This window comes from Pseudorca crassidens, chromosome 4, assembly GCF_039906515.1.
Source record: "Pseudorca crassidens isolate mPseCra1 chromosome 4, mPseCra1.hap1, whole genome shotgun sequence".
NCBI classification, from domain to species: domain Eukaryota; kingdom Metazoa; phylum Chordata; class Mammalia; order Artiodactyla; family Delphinidae; genus Pseudorca; species Pseudorca crassidens.
The window spans coordinates 108,444,335-108,467,984 of NC_090299.1; the positions used below are offsets into that span (position 1 = coordinate 108,444,335).

Sequence of the window (23,650 nt, forward strand, 5' to 3'; positions counted from 1 at the left end):
CAAGGGAGAAGAAGGAGTGTAGAATTACTCCTAGAATTCTCGTTTGGGGAACTGAATGGATGATGGTGCTATTAAACTAGTATATAGAATAGAGCAGGAGAAGTAGATCTGGGGGAAGGAGGAATTAATTTAAGACATTTTGGAGTTTGATGTTTCCATGGGATGTTGAGTTGCAAATGTCTCATAGAAAGTTGGCTCTAAGGATCTGAAGCTCAGGCCAAGCTCTGTTATGCCACATAAGTCCTGGAGGACTCCTGTATGATGGGCCTTCCAGGAGACTATAGTTGGAAGGAATATGGTAATCCTAAAACTCATTTGTCCTCTACCCATCCTTACTTATTCTCTAGGCTACGGATTCTCCAGTCTAAGGTTTTTATGAAATAAATGTCCCAAATGACCCACCAGACACTTCATCGTAGTTATAATTACTTTATTATGTTTTGGTCTCGAAACAGTTAAATAATCTTTCTTAATATTTCTAGGAGAGAACATTACTTTTATTTTGAAAAGCATTCAGCATATTTGTCTTACATAACATGCAGCATGTATTTAAATTTTAAAATTTCTCCCATTGCAGTACTTAATTACACAAGTTGTTCCGTAAACACTGAAAACAATATAAGAAACATATACATCTAAGAATTCTACTTTGTGTAGTCTTTGACTAAATAATACTATCTTCACATACAGTTCCAGATACTTCTAGCTGCTTCTGTGTATTTGGAATTATGTATATAACACCCGGAAGAATATGGGCCCCTTGGAGGGATGGCAGTAGAAGCCCGTGGAGTAAAGATCTTTCTTTAAAAGGCAGATTGTATTATTGCTTTGAATACCTTTTAGTTATTTGAGATTCTAAGATCCCTGAGAAGCCCAGAGGGGTAGGCCCCTTCATAACCCCCTTTAGAAGATAGAAAAGGTGAGGAAGCTGTCAGTAGCAGGGTTAGGGCTTGGCACACTCATGAAGAACGTAGCACCTCAGCGTAGCTTATGGTATAGTGCCAGGGCAGAGTTACTACCAAACACCTCAGGATGATGAGCCATCTACCGCCCTGCAGGAGAAGTAGCAACTAATTTGGTGACTGTGGTTGGTCACCTTTTAGGAGAACTGCAATCCACGGACAATTAGGGCTTGACATATACTGTGTGTAGGGAAATGACGGCAGAAAGAGCTTCTCTGTGGTCCATCCTTATCGGTCGTGCAGTGATTATGCCTCTTTCTGTGTCTGAGATCTCTTAGACCTGTAAGAAGAGAAGGAGAGTGTAAATGACTCTGACTTCAGTCTGAATTCTGCTTGGAACATGCTGAATTCATAGATAGGTGAAGTGGGTGGTTAGCTCTCCTGCTGCTACGCAATGATTGTGGGTTACACGGGATGCTTTTTTAAGGCCAGGAAAAGCTTGGGGGAAATTTGGCATCTTTGCTTGGATAGTTATAGCTCTGCTTTAAGGTTAAAGTGACCTATTGACACTTCTAGACAGTAATCAGGGTAACTTTTGATACCACACAAGGTGACACCTCAGTATATAAATAGAGGGAGGTAGTGGAAGCATGGTGGTAACACCGTTTTCAGCCAAGAATTCCACAGGAAAGCCCTATGCAGATATTTCTAACATCACAAGATCAACATTTCTTAAAGAGCAGTTCTTCTGCAAGCAATAGCAAACCTACCTTTCCTTGCTAATTGCTTTCAGTAAATTCTTGATGGTCTTAGACTCTGGATTAAGACATCTTTTCTCCCCATTCTTTTTCATTGTGGCACTATAGAAGTAAATAGGAATGAAAATATTTAAAACAATATTGGGCAAATAAAACAGACGGAATATACAGTTTTAAAGTCAGACATTTAGGTTTCACTTTAGATGTTTCCCTTTGCTGTACAGAAGTCTTAGAATCATCACAAACCCTTTACTGATTTTTGTAATCATCATCATGTATTTAATTGTATGATTACAACCAGGGAGGTGATCATTAGGTGGGATTTTACTCACATGATCTCAACACGTGGGCAAGATTGACTTGCAGGAATCACTTCAAGTTTTTCTAAGGACCTTGGATTAACAGGTCGATCACTGATCTTGATACATGTACAGCGTGTAGTCCTAGAGAGAGGTATTTCTGCAGGAAAAGAAACAGGTACAGCAGACGACGTTAGCGCAGTTTTCATTTTAGGCATTTAATGTGGATTGGGTAGTACTTAGCTGAACCTGTACCTCTGTGTAATCACATACTCAATCTGTGATCATACAGCTCTGTATGATTAATTAGTTGATTCTCTGAAAGAATGGAATTGCAACTTGTTGATTGTAAGATCATACCCTTGAGCCCAGGTCATATAGTTACTTAAGTTAACTAAGGAGATACCTGTCTCATCTTCTTTCTCCTCCTTCCCTCACATTTTCTCTGTCTGTCCCTCTTCCTCTTCACTCCCACCTTCCTCCTTCTCTCTTTCTTTTATTCCACTTGCTTCTCTGACTGTAAACTCTGACCAGAAGGAATCTCTGCTCATTTACCCTTCATTTAAAAGGCAGGCTGTAAAACTTTTGCAAATACATTATTTCTGCACTTAAAGAGTTTATACGCAGTCCTATTTCTGATCTTACAAATTCAATATCCCTTGAAGTTCCTTACCTTGAGTTCCTCTCAGAGTCAGAAGGATAAGGCAGAAAATAAGAACAGCACTTTGGTTCATGATGCTGCAACTGAAGGTTCTTCTGTAGTAGGCTCAGACTGCCTGAACAGTTGAGGAGTGTCTCTGAAAACATCGGGCTAGGTTGCAGTATTTATTTGCAAAGGCACTTTCCCTCTCCAACTCTGATTGGATAACATTACAGTTGACTTAGGAAAACCTGTGTCTGTTCCTTGGGGAAGTCCCGTGTTGCAGAATCAAAGATATTATTTGTATTTATTGTGGCTTCTGAGTTATGGAATTTCCCTCCACTTACTTTGTTTCAGTAAGAGTGAGCTACGTTTCAGTTTCTAAATCATGAGCTGCTTCTTGAAAAACATAACTTTACTGCAAATATAAATAGTTTTTAAAAAAATGGAGCTTGGATTCTCATCTCGTACCTCCTGAAAAATGCAAATGTCAACTTTAACTCAAGTTAAAGTCTTAAACACAGTTTTAAAACAAGTAAGCCTTAATATTTTGTTTTGAATCCATTTAAATTTGCAGGAGTAAGGCACAAATAGGAATATGTTACATTTATTCACATTTTATGGGTTTCAGAGATGTTGTGTACTTTCTCGTTTTATTTCTACAGTAATTCTGTAAGAAGGTAGGAAATCATTTTATATGTGGAAGAATAATATTCAAGGTTAGATAACTATGTTAGGTCATACAAAGGTTGCCATGCATTTATTCTAACTATGATGCTTTTCTTCCAACATTTATTTTAAATTTTGGTAATACTTTCAGAGGCTAGATAATTTTTTAAAATTCCACAGTAATAGTAATTTTTCAACCTCTGGAGGTAAATCTAATTTTTGGAAACAATAGTTTAGCGAAGCACTTCAGTGTTTGATCAGTATTACAGAGTAATAGGTTTGGTCTTCTTGGACAAGGTCAAAGATACAGAACTGGCAAGGTTCAAGGAATTCCAGAAGTGCTCTGATTTTTCATAACATCATTAGAATAAGTGAATAGCTTCCAACGTAATTATTTCTAGGGAAAACACTACTCATTTGGTTATCTGATTTCTGGTATGTTACTAAACAAGTTTCATGTATTATAGTCAGTCCCTGAATGAAAACATCATAAGACAATATCCAGAATGGAGTAAAGAAAGGATTTGCAGCTATAGTGGAGTTATTGCCAAAAAACGAAAGATGCTTTTTGAGGAAATAAACTTAAAAGAGGGGCATAAATAGAGACGGGAGAACAGAATGGAAATAGAGAGGTTGATTTAAGCTGGGTACAGCTCTAAGAGAATGTCACATGGAAAGCAAAGGCAAAAAAGTGTTAGCCTTTGAGCTGGTAACATTGATAACTGAAATAAGCACAGTTTGAACTGGGCAAATAGGGCCAAATAGGGTCGAAACTTGGCCTCTTATCTTAGCATTCAGTAGTACTTGGCTGACACCATCAGTAAGAAGTAGGTGATACTCATGTAGTATAACATGTGTTGGAAGTTCACCAATATCCAAGGGTTATATAGTCTGGTTGTGTTCTTTGCAAGTGATTGGCAACAGGGGATACAAAATGAAATACTATCCTAAATGCAGGCATCAGATGCAGGTGATACTTGGAACCTAGGAAAGTATTTGGGAGGTCTTTTCATAGTCAGCTAGGCTGCAGCAATGTAGGGATAGTCCAGGGAAAGGTAGGTCTGCCATCCTAGGGTTAGACTAGTGTACCTGGCAGATACTGGCCTACAGCTTGGCATAGAGGCCAAGATAAAAGCCCGTATCTGAAAACTGGACACACATAAGACTTGGAACCTCAGGTACAGGAGATCCGTCATCAGAGCAGTGAGGTGTTGCTTGGGGAGGTGGAAATTGCTGGATCCCAGGTTGGTCTGTTCCAGGGACTGGGTAGAGCTAAGCTTCCCAGTGGGTAAGTCAGTGAGGGGACTTAACTGTGGGGAAACTGGAAGCTCAGAAGGAGGGGAAGTGAGGCAGAGACTGATAGAGCCGAGAAGACTTTCACTCAGTAAAAAGGCCTTCTTCTGATGAGGGAAAGGTTTGTGCAAGACAGTGATGTGGAGGGGCCCTCCCACGGCTGTTTGTGCAGAATAAAAATTGGACTGTGAGTAAAAATGCCAGACATTTTTTGGGGAAATGTCTGACATCATGGATGGAAGAGGCACTGAACAGTTCAACATTAAACAATAAAAAGGTACATGGTGATAATTTTACTTTTGTTAGTATCTCACTTCTCATCTAAGATGCTGTCTATATAGCAAAGTAAAAGGAGAGTTGAGGTAGATGCCTGCTAGTGGATTGTTGTTAATGAGAAAATATTTCTTATTTGTTTAATTGATTTTTAATGAAGTATTACATAGCATTAACTGTATGCCAGGTGTTGTTTGAAGTGCTTTATAAATATTGACTTACTTACTCCTTAAGTAGTGACTTATGTTACCCAGTAACTAGCTCTAGAGTCCATTTTCTCAACAACTTTGTTACGCTGCCTCTCAGAGAGAACATTGTTGTTCATTTGGATTTCTGATTTCCATTCTATCTTGATTGGCTGAAGTCATCTTTTTTTTTTTTTTCTTTTTTGCGGTACGCGGGCCTCTCACTGTTGTGGCCTCTTGCGTTGCGGAGCACAGGCTCCAGACGCGCAGGCTCAGCGGCCATGGCTCACGGGCCCAGCTGCTCCGCGGCATGTGGGATCTTCCCGGACCGGGGCACGAACCCGTATCCGCTGCATCGGCAGGCAGACTCTCGACCACTGCGCCACCAGGGAAGCCCTGAAGCCATCTTTGATGTTATTTTGATGCCTCAGTAATTAAACACCTAGAAAAGATTTAAGGTGTATCTATCTTACACTGAATTCATACTGAAATGAAAAATGCTGTAGTATATATATGTTAAACACATATATACAGATATACACGTGTTAGTAAACAATCACATAGATACACATTTATTTACTTATAGTATTTTTAAAAGATAGTTTCCTTGCCTAAAACAGACCATGTTCAGTTGGATTCGTTTTATTAATTAATTAATTATTTTAATTAATTAATTTTTGGCTGCATGGGTCTGCATTGCTGCTCATGGGCTTTCTCTAGTTGCGGCGAGCGGGAGCTACTCTCTGTTGTGGTGTGTGGGCTTCTCATTGTGATGGCTTCTCTTGTTGCAGAGCACGAGCTCTAGGCACGTGGGCTTCAGTAGTTGTGGCGCACGGGCTCTAGAGCGTAGGCGCAGTAGTTGTGGCGCAGGGGCTTAGTTGCTCCGTGGCATGTGGGATCTTCCCGGACCAGGGCTTGAACCCGTGTCCCATGCATTGGCAGGAGGATTCTTAACCACTGCGCCACCAGGGAAGTCCCAGTTTAGGTTATATTGAACATTGTGATCCTGAGGTTTTTGTGACTGGGGAAAAAAGGCATTTATTTTTTCCTAGTTCTGGTATTTGTATTCTAATTGTGTTAAAATATGTAAATTTTGTTTCTTTAAGAGTTGGGTTTTATTGCAATTTTTAAAACACTGAAAATAGATTTAATCATTCAGCACCTTGTTATTTCTGCAATTAGACAATTCTTTGGTTATATTCATCAGCCTACTCAACTTCTCTTTCATCAGAAATATAGATGTCTCCCACATTTTTTTTATATTCTTATTTTTAACTGTTGTGACTTGCTGGATCATTATAAATTATCTTTCTTTGTCTCTACTGACAATTTTTTGTCTGGTATGTTAAATGTAGCTAATTCAGCTCTCTTCTGGTTATTGTCAGCATGATATATCTTTTTCTGTTATTTAACTTTTAACCTGTTTATGTCAGTGAATATAAATTATGCCTGTTGTAAAAACTGTACAGTTGGATCATACTTTTTAAAAATCCATTTTCCAGAGAGCAGCCAATATGGCAGAGTAGAAAGACCTTGAGCTCACCTCTTTTCATGAGCACACTAAAATCACAACTATCTGGAAAACAGCCATCGATGAAAAAGACTGGAACCTACCAGAAAAGATCTTATACAACAAAAATATAAAGAAGGGACCACAATGAGATGAGTAGGAGGGGCGGACTTGCGATAAAATCAAATCCCATACCCCTTGGAGTGCAACCCACAAACTGGAGAATAATTATATTGCAGAAGTTCTCCCATACAAGTGAGAATTCTGAGCTCCACGTCAGGCTCCCCAGCCTGGGGGTCTTGCACCAGGAAGACGAACTGCTAGAGCATTTGGCATTGAAGGCCAGTGGGTCTTAATTTCAGGAGCCCCACAGGACTGGGGAAAATAGAGAGTTTACTCTTAAAGGGTGCACACAAAATCTCATGTGCACTGGGACCCAGGGAAAAAGCAGTAATTTGATAGGAGCCTGGGCCAGACCTACCCTCTGGTCTTGGAGAGTCCTAACCTCAGCAGACAGGCTGCCTAAGGACTTTCTGAGTCCACAGCCACCTTTAGACATGCCTCTAGACATGGCCCTGCCCACCAGAGGGCCAAAACCCAGCTTTACCCAGCAGTGGGCAGGCACTGGCCCTTCCCTCCAGTAAACCTGCACTAACTTCTAGACAAGGCTCACCAACCAAGAAACAGACACCAGACACAAGAAAACTACAATCCCACAGCCTATAGACCCAGCCTGTCCACAGCAGGCCAGATCCTACCCTGACAGCTGGGTCCTGGCTCTGTCCACTAGCAGGCCAACACAAGCTTCAGGATACCCTCGACCCCCAACTGTGTCAGAAACTGGGCCTGTGCTCCACAACGGGAGAGGCCACAACAGTGAGAGGCCCGCGTACCGCAAAAAAAAAAAAATAAATAAAAAATAAAAATAAATAAATAAATAAATAGATGTGGTGCATATATACAATGGAATATTGCTCAGCCATATAAAAGAATGAAATAATGCTATTTGCAGCAGCATGGATGGACCTGGAGGTAATCGTATTAAGTGATGTACATCAGACAGAGAAAGACAAATATCGTATGCTATCGCTTATATGGGGAATCTAAAAAAAAAAAAATAAGATATGGACGAATTTATTTACCAAACAGAAACAGACTCACAGACTTAGAGAACAAACTTATGGTTACCAGCGGGGAAGGGTTGTGGGGAAGGAATAGATTCGGAGTTTGGGTTTGACATGTACACACTGCCACATATATATATATATATATATATATATATATATATATATATATATATATGTATGTATATATACACACACACACATTTATTTGTTTTTGGCCGCGCCCACGCGGCACGCAGAATCTTAGTTCCCTGACCAGGGATCAAACCTGTGTCCTCTGCAGTGGAAGTGTGGGAGTCTTAACCACTGGACTGCCAGGGACGTCTCCACACTGCCATATTTAAAATAGATAACCAACAAGGACCTACTGTATAGCACAGAGAACGGGGCTCAATATTCTGTAATAACATAAATGGGAAAAGAATTTGAAAAAGGGTAGATACATGTATATGTATAACTGAATCACTTTGCTGTACACCTGAAACTAACCAACATTGTTAATCACCTATGCTCCAATATAAAATTTAAAAACCCATAGTCATCATGTCACTCCTCTGCTTAAGACCCTCCAATAACTTACAGTTATATTTAGAATTAAATCCAATTTTGTATGCTGTTTTACTAGGTCCTCTATGATCTAGCTGCTGCTGATTTCTCCAGCTTCATCTCACACTGTTCCCTCTCAACCACTATACTGCAGTCACAGAGGCCTTTTTTAAACTAGCGATTTTCTGTATCTCCCCCTGTTCTTTGTGTTGGTAGTTCCTTCTGGATGTTTGGATTTTAGCTAAATATTATAGTACTTTCTCTTACCAAACAATCTAGAGCAGCCATGACCTTATTTTAATTCTCTGGCATTTCTCACTCTCTGATATTTGCTTAGTTTACTTTTTATTTTTTTAATGTCTGTTTCTTCACATTCAAATATAAGCCCCCAAAGAGCAGGGACCTTATCAGTCTTATTCAGCGCTTATCCCCAGCAACTAGAGCATCACCAGGCATATGGAAGGTATTCAGTAAGTGTTGGATGGATGGATAGATGTATAAATTTTTCCAGACTTTAAGCAACGGCACAAATAAGAGTTATACATCTTCAGAAAGAACTTCCATTGACTCATCACATTTTTACATTAGGACATGGGTATTACTATTTCCTCTAGCTTTAGGAACCAAGTTTAACCTAAGAAAACTACAGTTTCCCCAGAAGTTAGCATAGATTCAGATAGGTAGAATCAATATAGGTATTCTCAGCTAGCCATAGGTCAAAATCTTTATTCCTAGGACTATGGGGTAAATATATAAAGGGTGGTACACCTAAACACTTTTAAATTATTCATTGGAGGTTCTCTGCAATTATGCATTGAATGAATGAAGGAATGCAAGTCTCTTCAGTGCATATTGCATATATGTTTGTGGGTGGTTTTGGAAGCAGAAGAATGAGGAGGGTTGTACTTGTTCTCATTATTTTGTCTGTACTTTGTGTAGGGAACCAGGCTAATCTCACGGGATACTGGGAGGGATAAGATCCATTGTCTGTCCTTGATGGGACTTGCATTCTAATTGGAAAGACCAACAAATATGAAACAATAAATATCAACAAAAGAAACAGTATGATCAGTGACAAATGAGTGGTATAGACAATAAATACTATGGGGGTTCATAGGCGATTATATTCATTAAGACCAGGAGTGCTCAGATGAACCTTAAAGTATGGATTGTACTTAAGACAGTGGCCAGGAAGGGAAAGCATATGCAGTTAGAGAAGTGTCACCAAAAATGGTATCGAGCAATGCCAGCCAACCAGTCAGGCAGGTTGGCACAGTCTCCTAGGGATGGTAATACCTTGTTAGGATTCTGTAGTATCTGGTCCTCAGCTTTACAGGTCCAGAAACTGCTGAAATGGAAAACCTGCAACCCAGGATACTGTACTGAGCAAGAGTACCGTTTAGGATAGAAGGAGAAATAAAAAAAACTTCTCGGACAAGCAGAAACTGAAAGAATTCATCAATACTAAACATACCCTACAAGAAATGTTGAAGGGTCTTCTCTAAATGGAAAAGAAGTAGAATCTAAGGGAAAGAGAGAATGCAAATAAGAAAGGCAAATATAGGGCTTCCCTGGTAGCTCAGTGGTTAAGAATCCGCCTGCCAATGCAGGGGACACGGGTTTAAGCCCGGGCCTGAGAAGATCCCACATGCGGCGGAGCAACTAAGCCTGTGCGCCACAACTACTGGGCCTGCACTCTAGAGCCCGCAGGCCACAACTACTGAGCCCGTGTGCCTGGAGCCCGTGCTCCGCCGCAGGGGGGGCCACCACAGTGAGAGGCCTGTGGGCCGCAATGGGGAGTGGCTTCTGCTCACCGCAGCTGGAGAGGGCCTGTGCACAGCAGTGAAGACCCAGTGCAGCCAAAAAATACATAAATAAAATAAATTTAAAAAAAATGTTTTAAAAAAAGGCAAATATATAAGAAGGATTTAAGATTACTTAAATAAGCCAGTATGTAGATAAAAAGACAAAAAAATTGTAAAAGCAGCTATAACTACACTAAACAGTTAAGGGATAAGCATAAAGATGTAAAATACGACATTCTAATCATCCAGGGTGAACATGTCCTCAAAGAGTTAATTCTGCTAACCAACTCTACAAGAATCTAAGATGCAAATTAAAAAGACAGTTTATTCATTCTTTTTTTTTAATGTGGACCATTTTAAAGTCTTTATTGAATTTGTTACAATATTGCTTCAGTTTTATGTTTTGGTTTTTCGGCCATGAGGTATGTGGCATCTTAGCTCCCCGACCAGGGGTTGAACCCGCCTCCCCTGCATCAGAAGGTGAAGTCTTAACCACTGGACTGCCAGGGAAGTCCCAGTTTATTCATTTATAACGAAGACCTTCCAGCATCTGGAATGATTGGGTCTGATAACCAAGCCACACTTTTCCAGTAACAGAGTACCTGGGAAGTTGAATTAGTTATCAGATTGTTTTCTGGTGAAAACAGAATCAAAACAAAGGACCATTCTCCTCTTATTTTGAATAGGGATCTGCTCAGGAGAGAAACCTTATAAGTGTGATCAATGTGGAGAAGAATTCAGAAAAAAATCAGACTTTAGAGACAACAGGAAGCCAATTATTACTTGTTATATCCACAGCCAACCTTACCTGAATCACTTGAATAAAAATTAAATTATAACTCTTTTTAAAGTTACATTTTAATTTTTACCAGGCTTTTGATATATTCACTTTTTAAAAAATAAATTTATTTATTTTTGGCTGTGTTGGATCTTCGTTGCTGCACACGGGCTTTCTCTAGTTGCAGCGAGCGGGGGCTACTCTTCGTTTAGGTGTGCAGGCTTCTCATCGTGGTAGCTTCTCTTGTTGCAGAGCATGGGCTCTAGGCGCACAGGCTTCAGTAGTTGTGGCTCGCAGGCTCTAGAGTGCAGACTCAGCGGTTGTGGCGCATGGGCTTAGTTGCTCTAAGGCATGTGGGATCTTCCTGGGCCAGGGCTGGGACCCCTGCCCCCTGCATTGGCAGGCGGATTCTTAACCACTGCGCAACCAGGGAAGCCCATATTCACTTTTTAGTGTTCACTGATCTGAGTCTAGTTTTGAAAGAAAACAGGAATCAAGGAAATAGTCCATCTTTAGTTTCGGTTTCATTTGCTGTTGGTTTAAGACTCTAACTGGAGTCAGGCCAAAAGAAAGAGTCTGCCCTAGCAGACTTGTTACAGACCCAGAAAAAAAGCTTTTCCGAGAAACTAATGTGCTTAGAGGAAATTTCCTAAAAAGCGAGCTGGAGGAGTTCAGTGATTTCTGTAGACTGGGAATCCCCTCAGCTGATTTACATTACACCTTGGAAAGTCTGGGAGAGGAGGGCAAAGCTTTGCTTTTCATAGTTTTGACTGAGTTGCAAAAAGATTCTCTTAGCTAACAGTGTGGGAATACTGGCTACATGATTGTGAGTTACCGATGTGTCTCATCATTCACAACCAGGGCAAAGCTGGTGATGTATACGTAAAATCATCATGCTTGGCAAAGCCTGAGAATAGCCTCTGTTTGTATGCATATTCAGGTCCTGCAGCGTTTTGCTTTTCTCACACTTGATGGCATGATGAGATGGGCTGGGAATCTACAGATAACAGTATATAGTTTTGTGTCTCACTTGCTCTGTGGTCTTGGACAAACTGTTAGGTCTATCTATGCTTCAGTTTTCCTATTTTCAAATATGCACTGTGGTATCTAACCTACATTAGATACTCTAATTCTAAAGTATGACAGAATTCTAAAGATGACAGATTATTAAAAAAATAATTAATTATTATTAAAAAGTCTAAATGAAGTTTTCACTGGCCAGCATTTCAAAAATATAGCCAGCTCTCTGGCCAAGTATCAGCTTATCTCCTGGTGCAACAGATAGTATTTTCTCTCTGGATGATGTAGTTATTCATGTGATCAGATGTGTCTGTTAGTCTTCAGCATTGACCAGCCATAGCATGCCTCTCCTGGTGGAACTGAGGGCTGGAATCATGCAGCATTTCCCTCTTAGGAAAGGGCTTATTTAGGTAACCTGTTTTATCTTTGATGGATAAGAGTACACTGTGAATTTACAAAACAAGACACAGATGCCCATTTTTCACTTCTCTTCTTTATGCTATATAGGTCCTAGCCTGAAAAAAAAACCAAACAAACAAAGGAAGAAAGAAAGAAAGAAAGAAATTCAAGCCATAAGAATTGGAAGGGAAGAAATAAAATTTTGCATAGAAGATTTTCTGCATAGAAACCCCCCACCCCCCATTTACTAAGTTTTAGAAATAATAGAATTTATCAAAGTGGATACCTAGAAATTCAATGTACTATGCTTTCTACATCAGTAACAAAATAATTTTAATGTTATTTTATAAAAAATTTACAGAAGCAACAATAAGTACTTAAACACATAAAATACTTAGGAAGGAATGAAACTAACAAAAGGCAAGACTTATTTGCAGAATATGCAGATGACTTTTTCTAAAAGAATGTCATGTAAAATAATGTTGAGATTCAATACAGAAAGATTACCCTTTTGATAAAGTTAAGCAAAACTAAAGTTAAATAATACTTTGTTGAGCTGTGTGTATATAAATAAAACTAATTTTAAAAAGCAAGGGAGTGATGGGTACACAACAATGTGAATGTACTTAATGCCACTGAACTGACACTTAAAAATGTTTAAGACAGGGACTTCCCTGGTGGCGCAGTGGTTAAGAATCCGCCTGCCAATGCAGGGGACAGGGGTTCGATCCCTGGTCCGGGAAGATCCCACATGCCGCGGAGCAACTAAGCCCCTGAGCCACAACTACTGAGCCTGCGCTCTAGTGCCCGTGAGCCGCAACTACTGACCCGCACGCCTAGAGCCTGTGCTCTGCAACAAGACCCGCACGCCTAGAGCCTGTGCTCTGTAGTGAGAAGCCCGCTCACTACAACAAAGAGTAGTCCCAGCTCGCCACAACTAAAGAAAGCCCTCGTGCAGCAGCGAAGACCCAACGCAGCCAGAAATGAAGGAAGGAAGGGAGGGAGGGAGGAAGGAAGGAAGGAAAAAATGTTTAAGATAGTAAAATGTTATGTGTATTTTACCCAAATATTTTTTTAACATCTTTATTGAAGTATAATTTCTTTACAGTCTTGTGTTAGGTTCTGCTGTATAACAAAGTGAATCATCTATATGCATACTTAAATCCCCATATCCCTCCCTCTTACGTATCCCTCCCACCCTCCTTATCCCACCCCTCTAGGTGGTCGCAAAGTACCGAGCTGATCTCCCTGTACGATGCAGCTGCTTCCCACTAGCTAGCTATTTTACATTTGGTAGTGTATACATGTCAATGCTACTCTCTTACTTCGTCCCAGCTCACCCTTCCCCCTCCCTGTGTCCTCAAGTCCATTCTCTACATCTGTGTCTTTATTCCTGTCCTGCTCCTAGGTTCATCAGAACCATTTTTTTTTTTTAGATTCCATATATATGTGTTAGCATACGGTATTTGTTTTTCTCTTTCTGACTTACTTCACTCTGTATGACAGACTCTAGGTCCATCCACCTCACTACAAATAACTCAATTGCATTTCTTTTTTATAGCTGAGTAATATTCCATTGTATATATGTGCAACATCTTCTTTATCCATTCATCAGTCGGTAGACACTTAGGTTGCTTCCATGACCTGGGTATTGTAAATAGTGCTGCAATGAACATTATGGTACATGTCTCTTTTTGAATTATGGTTTTCTCAGGGTATATGCCCAGTAGTGGGATTGCTAGGTCATATGGTAGTTCTATTTTTAGTTTTTTAAGGACGGTCCATACTGTTTTCCATAGTAGCTGTATCAATTTACATTCCCACCAACAGTGCAAGAGTGTTCCCTTTTCTCCACACCCTCTCAGCATTTATTGTTTGTAGATTTTTTTGATGATGGCCATTCTGACTGGTGTGAGGTGATACCTCATTGTAGTTTTGATTTGCATTTCTCTAATGATTGGTCATGTTGACCATCTTTTCATGTGTTTGTTGGCCATCTGTATATCTTCTTTGGAGAAATGTCTGTTTAGGTCTTAATGTGCATTTTTGGATTGGGTTGTTGGTTTTTTTGATATTGAGCTGCATGAGCTGCTTGTAAATTTTGGAGATTAATCCTTTGTCAGTTGCTTCACTTGCAAATATTTTCTCCCATTCTGAGGGTTGTCTTTTTATCTTGTTTTTGGTTTCCTTTGCTGTGCAAAAGCTTTTAAGTTGCATTAGGTCCCATTTGTTTATTTTTGTTTTTATTTCCATTTTTCTAGGTGGTGGGTCAAAAAGGATCTTGCTGTGATTTATGTCATAGAGTGTTCTGCCTATGTTTTCCTCTAAAGGTTTTATAGTGTCTGGCCTTACATTTAGGTCTTTAATCCATTTTGAGTTTATTTTTGTGTGTGGTGTTAGGAAGTGTTCTAATTTCATTCTTTTTTTTTTTTTTTTTGCGGTACGCGGGCCTCTAACTGTTGTGGCCTCTCCCGTTGCGGAGCACAGGCTCCGGACGCGCAGGCTCAGCGGCCATGGCTCACGGGCCCAGCCGCTCCGCGGCATGTGGGATCTTCCTGGACCGGGGCACGAACTTGCATCGCCAGGTTCCCTGCATTGGCAGGCGGACTCTCAACCACTGCACCACCAGGGAAGCCCCAGAATCCCCATTTTATACAAAGTAAAATTCAAGGTTGTTTAGCTAGACATTTGATGTCCTTCATATTCACTTCAACCAAAATAATTTAATTATTATTTCCAAAGCTCACCTTATACTTTCCTACCATTGTGCATTCCCTCATGACATTCCTCTGCTGTAAGTTCCTTTCCCCCTAGTTTCTATTGCCCTTCAGTCATTGTATTCTTAAATATTTGTCAAGGGGTTTGATATCTACTAGGCACTGTACTGTGGGCTAGGACTAGAGTAGCTTTCTTATTGAGCTTACACTTGTGAGAGAGGAGATATTAAGTACAGTAATACTTCTTTACTTGCAACAGATAGTGTCATGAAAAAGTAGAGTGTTCTGAAAACAAATAGGACACCTAATCTAGTTGAGATTGAAGGGGTTGTTTCAAAGATGACCACTTGGAGAAAATGTCACTTAAGCTGAGATCTTATTGATGAATAGGCATTAGCTTAATGAAGGAATGGGCTAAGGGAATAGTCTGTGCAAATGTACTGAGGTGGGAAGAATCTTGGCTCAGGTATGTTAATTCATTCATATGTTTATTTTGCTGTGAAGAAATTTAAGTTTTTTGTTGTTTCTCAATAATAATGTACTGGTCTATGCTACTTTACTTTAAAAAATAAATATCTCAATCATATGTTTATTCTATGATATATAATATAGATACATAGTTCAAAAAATACCAAATTTATCATGTAGCTCTTACTCAGTGAATTTTTTTATTTTTAAAGATACTCTTAAAAAATATCACTGTAAATAGTCCAATAATAGATCCAGGTTTTAAAACTATCCAGGGAATTCATCTAGAAGTCCTATTTCTATGTAGGAATTTATATAGATTTGTGATATATGCATATGTAATATTTATACTACATATCTATATTATATATCATAGAATAAACATATGATTGAGATATTTATTTATTTATATACAAATCCCCTAGATAACATTTTGGTTTCTCATTATTGCTTGTAGGCACCAGTCAAAAAGTTAGTCAGTAGGAGGGCCTATTAGGTTCTAGGCAGCCTACTCTGCTATTTACTTCTCTGTCCATTCCCTGATCTGGTTTATGGTTGGCTCTTTGATATCGATGAAAAGGATACACCAAAGATGCATTTAAATTGTTCTTTTGTTTTCAAATAAACAGAAATACCTGATTTTTTGTAATTCTATAATTACCTATTTTTATTATTTCTATATTAGAAATATTCTATATTTCTCTATTATTCTCTAGAATATAGAATATTCTATATTTCTATTATTTCTATATAGAAATATTCTATATTTCTCTATTATTTCTATAATTACCTAATTCTATTTTTGGTAATTCATTTTTCAAATGTATAGTTGTCTCCATAAAGAGTGATGTGACAGCTAAGGTTTTTGTTTTTTTTTAAACATCTTTATTGGAGTATAATTGCTTTACAGTGGTGTGTTACTTTCTGCTTTATAACAAAGTGAATCAGTTATACATATACATATGTTCCCATATCTCTTCCCTCTTGCATCTCCCTCTCTCCCACCCTCCCTATCCCACCCCTCTAGGTGGTCTCAAAGCACCGAGCTGACCTCCCTGTGCCATGTGGCTGCTTCCCACTAGCTATTTTACGTTTGGTAGTGTATATATGTCCATGCCACTCTGTCACTTTGTCACAACAGCTAAGGTTTTTGGATACACGCAGAGAAACCAATTCTGGCTAGCTTCAGCAGGAAAGGAATTTAATTGGTAGTTGAAGAAGACACAGGAAGACTGAAGAATCAGACTTGGAAAATATACAAAACCTAAGGGTGCTAGGTGGCAGGAAGAACTATAGCCAAAGTCATGCTACGGGAACGTGTTAGGAAGCCTCTACTATTAGACTTACACTGTTACTACTGCCACTTTAAATATTTCTTACTGATAGCATCTTTGTGGTGCTAGCTGGACTTCAAAGTCTAGGGTAGGAGTGGTCTGGCTGAGATCTTGTTCTGGCTGCCAGGGAGGAACTTCTGCCTTTGGCTTCTACCTTTTGGCTTCCCACCAAAGCTCACATAATAAGAAATTTTCCCTGAGTAAGAAAGGAGTTTGAGCCTAGGAGGACCCTTTAAAAAGAGATAGCTGTCCTTCACAACTACTCATTAAAATATATTTCAAAACAATTCTGTGTGATGACAGGTAGCTGTATGCCTCTTGAAATTCAAGGTAAAATTGTTCAAGGCATCTCACATTTCTTGAAAACATACAATTATTTCTGTTTTAAGAAGGGTTGTGGTAGTTTATTAGAGAAAAATTATTTTCTTTTCAAAGTGAAGCTATCATAGATACCTCTAAATTTTATAGTACAGGCATGACTAAAATAGATTAGATATGTATTTTTCTAAGAAAAAGAATCACAGAAAGTAAAGGTGATTGCCAGATATGCACATATATTTATTTCAACATTTTTCTTTGGTAGAAAAAAGCATTTCATATATAAAATGTGTTCAAAACATTAGTATAATTTATAACAGTAGATAAAACCAAAATTCACGGTAAACACATACATCCTAATTGCTTCAAAATATCTCAATGAAAAAAAAGGGTGTTAAAAAAAATCAAGGGCTTCCCTGGTGGAGCAGTGTTTAAGGATCCGCCTGCCAATTCAGGGGACACGGGTTCGAGGCCTGGTCTGGGAAGATCCCACATGCTGCGGAGCAACTAAGCCCGTGCGCCACAACTACTGAGCCTGTGCTCTAGAGCCTACGAGGCACAACTACTGAAGCCCGCGTGCCGCAACTACTGAAGCCCATGCGCCTAGAGCCCATGCTCCGCAACGAGAAGTCACCACAATGAGAAGCCCGCGCACTGCAACGAAGACCCAATGCAGCCAAAAATAAATAAATTAAATGAATTAAAAAAAAATCAAATCAAGACCAGAGCTACTAATTCTGTTATGAAATATTTGCACTCTTACCAGTTACCCTTAGCTTATAATTGTCTTCATAGTACATTTCATGAATTATAGCCTTTTTTATAAAACAAGATGGTGTTTAAGGACTTTTTCCAATTTTTAGGAAAAGGAATGTGGATTTGCATAAAAAAATACTTAGGGAATGTTCATGGATGCTTTTGACTTATGAGTCATGGTCTTGATTTCAGTAATAATACATATTGTAATATAAAATATAGGTCAAATACAGACAGATAACTTTTAGAGACAGAAATGTTTTCATAGCCACAGCAGAATAGTTACAAGCATCAAATCTCCTAGAAAGTTTCCTAACCTAGAAATGCATGAATGTTCATTGCAACAGGCAGGAGAAAGTCAGTTTCCTATTGCAGAATTCTTATCATGTCAGTAGTCAGTTACACTTGTTCTAGGTTTTCAAATCCTCCTTTCCAGGACTTCATACTTTTTGATATTTTAAAAAATTCATTCTTTTAGCTTTCTGTAATGAGAAGATGAGAGTTTTACCACCTTGGGCTGTTCTTGTTTCCCAGTGATTTAGCAGTTGACATGCAAAAACATACAGCTAATTATAACCAGAGACCCCTTATCAAAACATTTACACAGGATCATAGCAGAACAATTCTGCAGTTGTCAATTTTATTTTTTCAAAAGACTTGTCTTGGATAAAACAGATTATAAAATGGAAGTAATCTGGCAACCTACCTTGATTATAACTTTTGCTTGCTTTGAATTGGTATTTAGGCATCTTTGTCCTTTATGTGTTTTCAGGGTGATACTGTTAAGGGAAGATCCAAAACAGTCTTAAATTTTGGATGGAAAAACATAAGAAAAACAAAACAAAAAAGCCACCACCATTGTTATCTTCAGTGAGTCCATTACTTACATCACTTCTATTTTGTCACAGTTATTACTTGGGTAAATTATGGAGACTTTCTCAATATCTGCCACTTTCACTGCTTTTACTCCAGGGTGTGTGCAAAGACACCGTCCCCCTTTGAACATGGGGAAGCCTAGAACAGATCATAGCATCAGTTACTAATACATCTGATTGCAATCATATAGCTATGATTTATGTATAACCTTGATTGAAGAATGTGGACCAGGTTTTCATTAAGGCTAAAGATAGTAATTTGTCAAATAGCACTCAACACTGCTGTTACTGGGAAAGGAGCTTCAGTAAGAAGTTGATGATCTTCTCTTTAAATTTGTAAGCAAACCATTAAAGAATAAGGGGAAGAATGAAAGACGTTTATTGGAGATCAAGCTTATTTGCCTCTTGCTTTTATGCTCAAGAATTTTTCCAGAAAGCTAATAACATTATCTCATATAAAATCTTCTTAGCAGACATTTAAAACTGTTGCTAAAGGCTCTTGCCAGATTTTGCAGCCAAATAAGAAATTCTATTAAAAATGTATCATCTCTAGTTTAAATAATCATCTCTAGTATTTTAAACATTTCCAGTATTCTCTGCCAAACCTATCATAACTTCTAATGTGTGAGGTTAAATAAAAATTTACTGTATCTTTTAGGATAAAAGTGGAAGAAAAGACATTTGAAGCATTAGAAAGGAAATTTATAGGTTGAGAAGTTAAAAAGTACCATATACCTTGAACAATTGTAGCACAGAATATCACAGCCAGGACTGTAGCCATGCCCTTCGTATTCATGTTTGTCTGTTGCTGCTGCTTTGGCTTTGATACTCTTCTTGGAGGGAGTAGAAATGCTGATCATGGAAGAGAAGTCTTAATTGGCATATATAAGGCATTTTATACACCAGCAATCCTCTTACAGCAATAGGAATTTCCCTCCTTGAGTCATGTTCCTTTTTCCCAATAGTTTCTATTTTGTTCTCATCTAAATATTACTGTCCCTTCCTTTTGTTACAGGGTTGAAAGTAATACGAATGTGAAAGCACTTTGTAGATAGTAAAGTGCTGTGTAAATATAGAATAGAGTACACCCACATGGGAACCAGCCTTAAGGTAGCATTTCCTAGAAATGTATTTAATTATTGGACTACCCTGGGCAGTGAAATTCTGATTGCCATTCATTCTTCCATTCAGGAGTATTGTCTTCCTATATTCAGTCCTTTCACTCTCCATCCTTCACATAACTATATAAAAGATCATTCTTTTAAAAAATTATAAATTTTTGGACCTCCCTGGTGGCACAGTGGTTAAGAATCTGCCTGCCAATGCAGGGGACATGGGTTTGATTCCTGGTCCAGGAAGACCCCACATGCTGCGGAGCAGCTAAGCCCATACTTGACAACTACTGAGTCCGTGCTCTAGAGCCCACGAACCACAACTACTGAGCCTGTGCACCACAACTACTGAAGGCTGCATGCCCTAGAGCCCATGCTCCGCAACAAGAGAAGCCACGCAATGAGAAGCCCGTGCACCGCGACGAAGAGTAACCCCCGCTCACTGCAACTAGAGAAAACCTGAGTGATGCAATGAAGACCCAACACAGCCAAAAAAATAAATAAATAACTAAATAAAGTAAAAAAATATATATACTTTTTTTTTGCTTTTAAGTCCAAACTCATATGTAAGGCCTATTTTATTTGACATCAAACGACCTTTTATTTCACCTTGTTTATATTTTGCTGACTATAATTGCATGTCTGAAGAAGTTTCCTAAACAGCTGTACTTCTGAATTTATATACATTTCTTTTTGCATGTTTAGCAATTTTTACATATATATATACGTCTCAAGCACTGTTATTTAGTACATAAAGCTGTATGAGTTGTGGATTTTTAAAAAATGATTGTCTTTTCTAATGTGATGTTTTTATTTCTTGGATTCTACTTCCACGTAACCCGTTTTCTTTTTCTTTTTACCTTTCCCTCTTAAGCTTTCTAAATCTGTTTATTTTAAATATGTCACTTGCAAATACTTAAAAAATCATATCAAAGGGAACTTTTTTTTTTGCGGTACGCGGGCCTCTCACTGCTGTGGCCTCTCCCGTTGCGGAGCACAGGCTCCGGACGCGCAGGCTCAGCGGCCATGGCTCACGGGCCCAGCCGCTCCGCGGCATGTGGGATTCTCCCGGACCGGGGCACGAACTTGTGTCCCCTGCATTGGCAGGCGAACTCTCAACCACTGAGCCACCAGGGAAGCCCCAAAGGGAACTTTTAATAGGTGAATTTAATTATTTTCCGTGTAATTGGTAATCTGTAAGCTTTTTAAAATGTTTCCTTCTTATATCTTTTCTGTATTAGTTTTCTTTGATTTCTTTCTAACTTTAAATATATTTTCTTTAACATTTTCTTATGTGATTTGAACAAAATACATTGTTTTGTGTTTTGCTAGTAATCTTAGAAAAAGTCAGGTTAAAAATTTTTTTAATAATTTGCATCAACCATAAATAGAATCTTCTGGTTCCTCCCTTTGTAAGATGAGAAGAATCACTGTAACTTTCTTTCAAACATTTCTTCCTATTTCCTAGTTTTGTTGGTATAATCTGGGGTTCATAGCTAGTTTACTATTTTCAGATGATTATTTCACATTACTCAACATCTTTTTTGAGAATTATGATTACATTTTATTCTGAAATCATATATTTATTTAGACATATCCTACATTTAAATTATTTTATCAAACACTACAAGTCTTTAAAAGCTCTTTGTCTTTCTTTTAATTAATCTCAAAGTAGCTGGATATTATTTCTCTTTCTCATTCATTCATTCATTTAACATATATGATTCAAGGCAGATTTTCTCACAGGAAAACTGGTGAAGTATCAATAAAAGGAATATGTTCTTGGATTTCATAAATCCTTATCCATTATTTTTTCTTCACTTCAAGTTCTCAGGTAATCTGTAGATCCAAAATTATGCAGAGTTGGGACAGGAGGTGGTTTTGTGCTTCAACCTTTTTACTTCTTTATTTGAAACATACAAAAAGTAAGCCTAATTAGGCTCTGGCAGGTGCTAACATGGATGCTCTCTCTTTCCTTAACACTCTCTCCCTCTTTACTGCCTCTCCCTCCCAGAGTCCCTGCCTTAACGTCGACTGGAAAGCACCACCCCATTCTACAGTAGTTCATTGCTCATTCATTCATAGAACAAAAATTTATTTTAGGTGTCTATTACGTGCCTGGCACTCTTTTGAGATTTGAAAATAGAGCAGTGAAAAAATCAACCAAGTTCATTTTTGTGTCTTTCAAGTTTTACAGTGTTCTATTGTAGAAGGCAGTCTGCCTAATTTCTACTGGTTCTGTAGATGTGTGTCTTTAAGAATATGACTTCTTCTGACCTAAATACTTTCTATTATCACATGAGGAGGATTAATTTCTATTCATATGTTATGGTTCCTTTAGCACTTTCCTCAGCTTTCCTGTATCCTTTCCTTCTTTTAAGTTTTGATATCTTCATAAAGTTTTCTTCAGTATATAGTGATTTCTTCTCCTGGTTTTAGAGCACTTACTGTCTTGTCTAGCTTTATCCAGAAGAAATATAATGGCCACCTACTAAATTTTAAATATTCTAGTAGCCACATTTTTTTTTTTTTTTTTTGCTGTACGCGGGTCTCTCACTGTTGTGGCCTCTCCCGTTGCGGAGCACAGGCTCCGGACACGCAGGCTCAGCGGCCATGGCTCACGGGCATAGCCGCTCCGCGGCATGTGGGATCTTGCCGGACCGGGGCATGAACCCGTGTCCCCTGCATCGGCAGGCGGACTCTCAACCACTGCGCCACCAGGGAAGCCCTAGTAGCCACATTTTTAAACGTTTTTTATTTTTATTTTTTTGGCCATGCTGCGCGGCTTGTGGGATCCTTGTTCTCCAACCAGGTATCAAACCCTTGCTCCCTGCAGTGGAAGTGCGGAGTCCTAACCACTGGACCACCAGGGAATTACCTCCAGTAGCCACATTTAAAAAGTAAAAAGAAACAGGTAAAATTAATTTTAATAGTATATTTTATGAAACATGAAAAAGTTATTTCAAAGTGTAATCATTATAAAAACATTAAGAGATTTTAATTTTTTTAGTACTACGTCTGCAAATTAGACTAGCCGATAGACCTAGAGTCTGTCATACAGACTGAAGTAAGTCAGAAAGAGAAAGACAAATACCATATACTAACACATATATATGGAATTTAAGAAAAAAAATGTCATGAAGAACCTAGGGGTAAGACAGGAATAAAGACACAGACCTACTGGAGAACGGACTTGAGGATATGGGGAGGGGGAAGGGTGTGCTGTGACAGGACGAGAGAGAGGCATGGACATATATACACTACTAAACGTAAGGTAGATAGCTAGTGGGAAGCAGCCGCAAGGCAGAGGGATATCGGCTCGGTGCTTTGTGACCGCCTGGAGGGGTGGGATAGGGAGGGTGAGAGGGAGGGAGACACAAGAGGGAAGAGATATGGGAACATATGTATATGTATAACTGATTCACTTTGTTATAAAGCAGAAACTAACACACCATTGTAAAGCAAATATACCCCAATAAAGATGTTAAAAAAAAATTAGACTAGCCACATTTCAGATGCTTAGTAGCCACATGTGTTTAGAGATGACCATATTGGACAGTACATGTCTAGTTATTCATTTAGCATATTCTACTACCTTGATACTAAATTTTAAATAAAGATGGGTATGGAAAGAAGGAGAGATACTGTGCTTTTTTTTTTTTTTGGTTTGTTTTAGAAACTTTTCTAAATCTTCCTAGTCCTTTAGTTCTTTCTCTCTTCACTAAGTCATTATCTCATTGCTCTTTCTTTTAGATTAAGCGGGACAAAGATTAAACTGTATTCTCTCTCTTTTTAGTAGTGTTTGCCATCTTTTGGTTGTTCCTGGAATTGGACTATTCTAAGTTCATCCACTCAAACAAGTTTCCCCT

At 38.7% G+C, this 23,650-nt stretch overlaps 2 protein-coding genes across 2 annotated transcripts; both read right to left on the reverse strand.

The window, feature by feature from the left end:
* Positions 1 to 413: 413 nt before the first annotated feature.
* CXCL10 (C-X-C motif chemokine ligand 10) lies at positions 414 to 2,783 on the reverse strand. The gene is made up of 4 exons (XM_067734719.1): positions 2,633 to 2,783; positions 1,993 to 2,119; positions 1,673 to 1,762; positions 414 to 1,242 (listed from the first exon to the last, which is right to left on the reverse strand). Exons 1-4 carry the CDS (start codon positions 2,691 to 2,693, stop codon positions 1,209 to 1,211), a joined length of 312 nt encoding a protein of 103 aa, XP_067590820.1. The 5' UTR covers positions 2,694 to 2,783; the 3' UTR covers positions 414 to 1,208.
* Positions 2,784 to 17,267: 14,484 nt separating this feature from the next.
* CXCL11 (C-X-C motif chemokine ligand 11) lies at positions 17,268 to 19,518 on the reverse strand. Its single transcript, XM_067734720.1, is given in 4 exon segments — positions 17,268 to 18,272; positions 18,501 to 18,573; positions 18,682 to 18,808; positions 19,405 to 19,518. Coding segments are annotated over 4 exon segments (321 nt in total). The 5' UTR covers positions 19,466 to 19,518; the 3' UTR covers positions 17,268 to 18,212.
* Between the last annotated feature and the right edge of the window lie 4,132 nt (positions 19,519 to 23,650).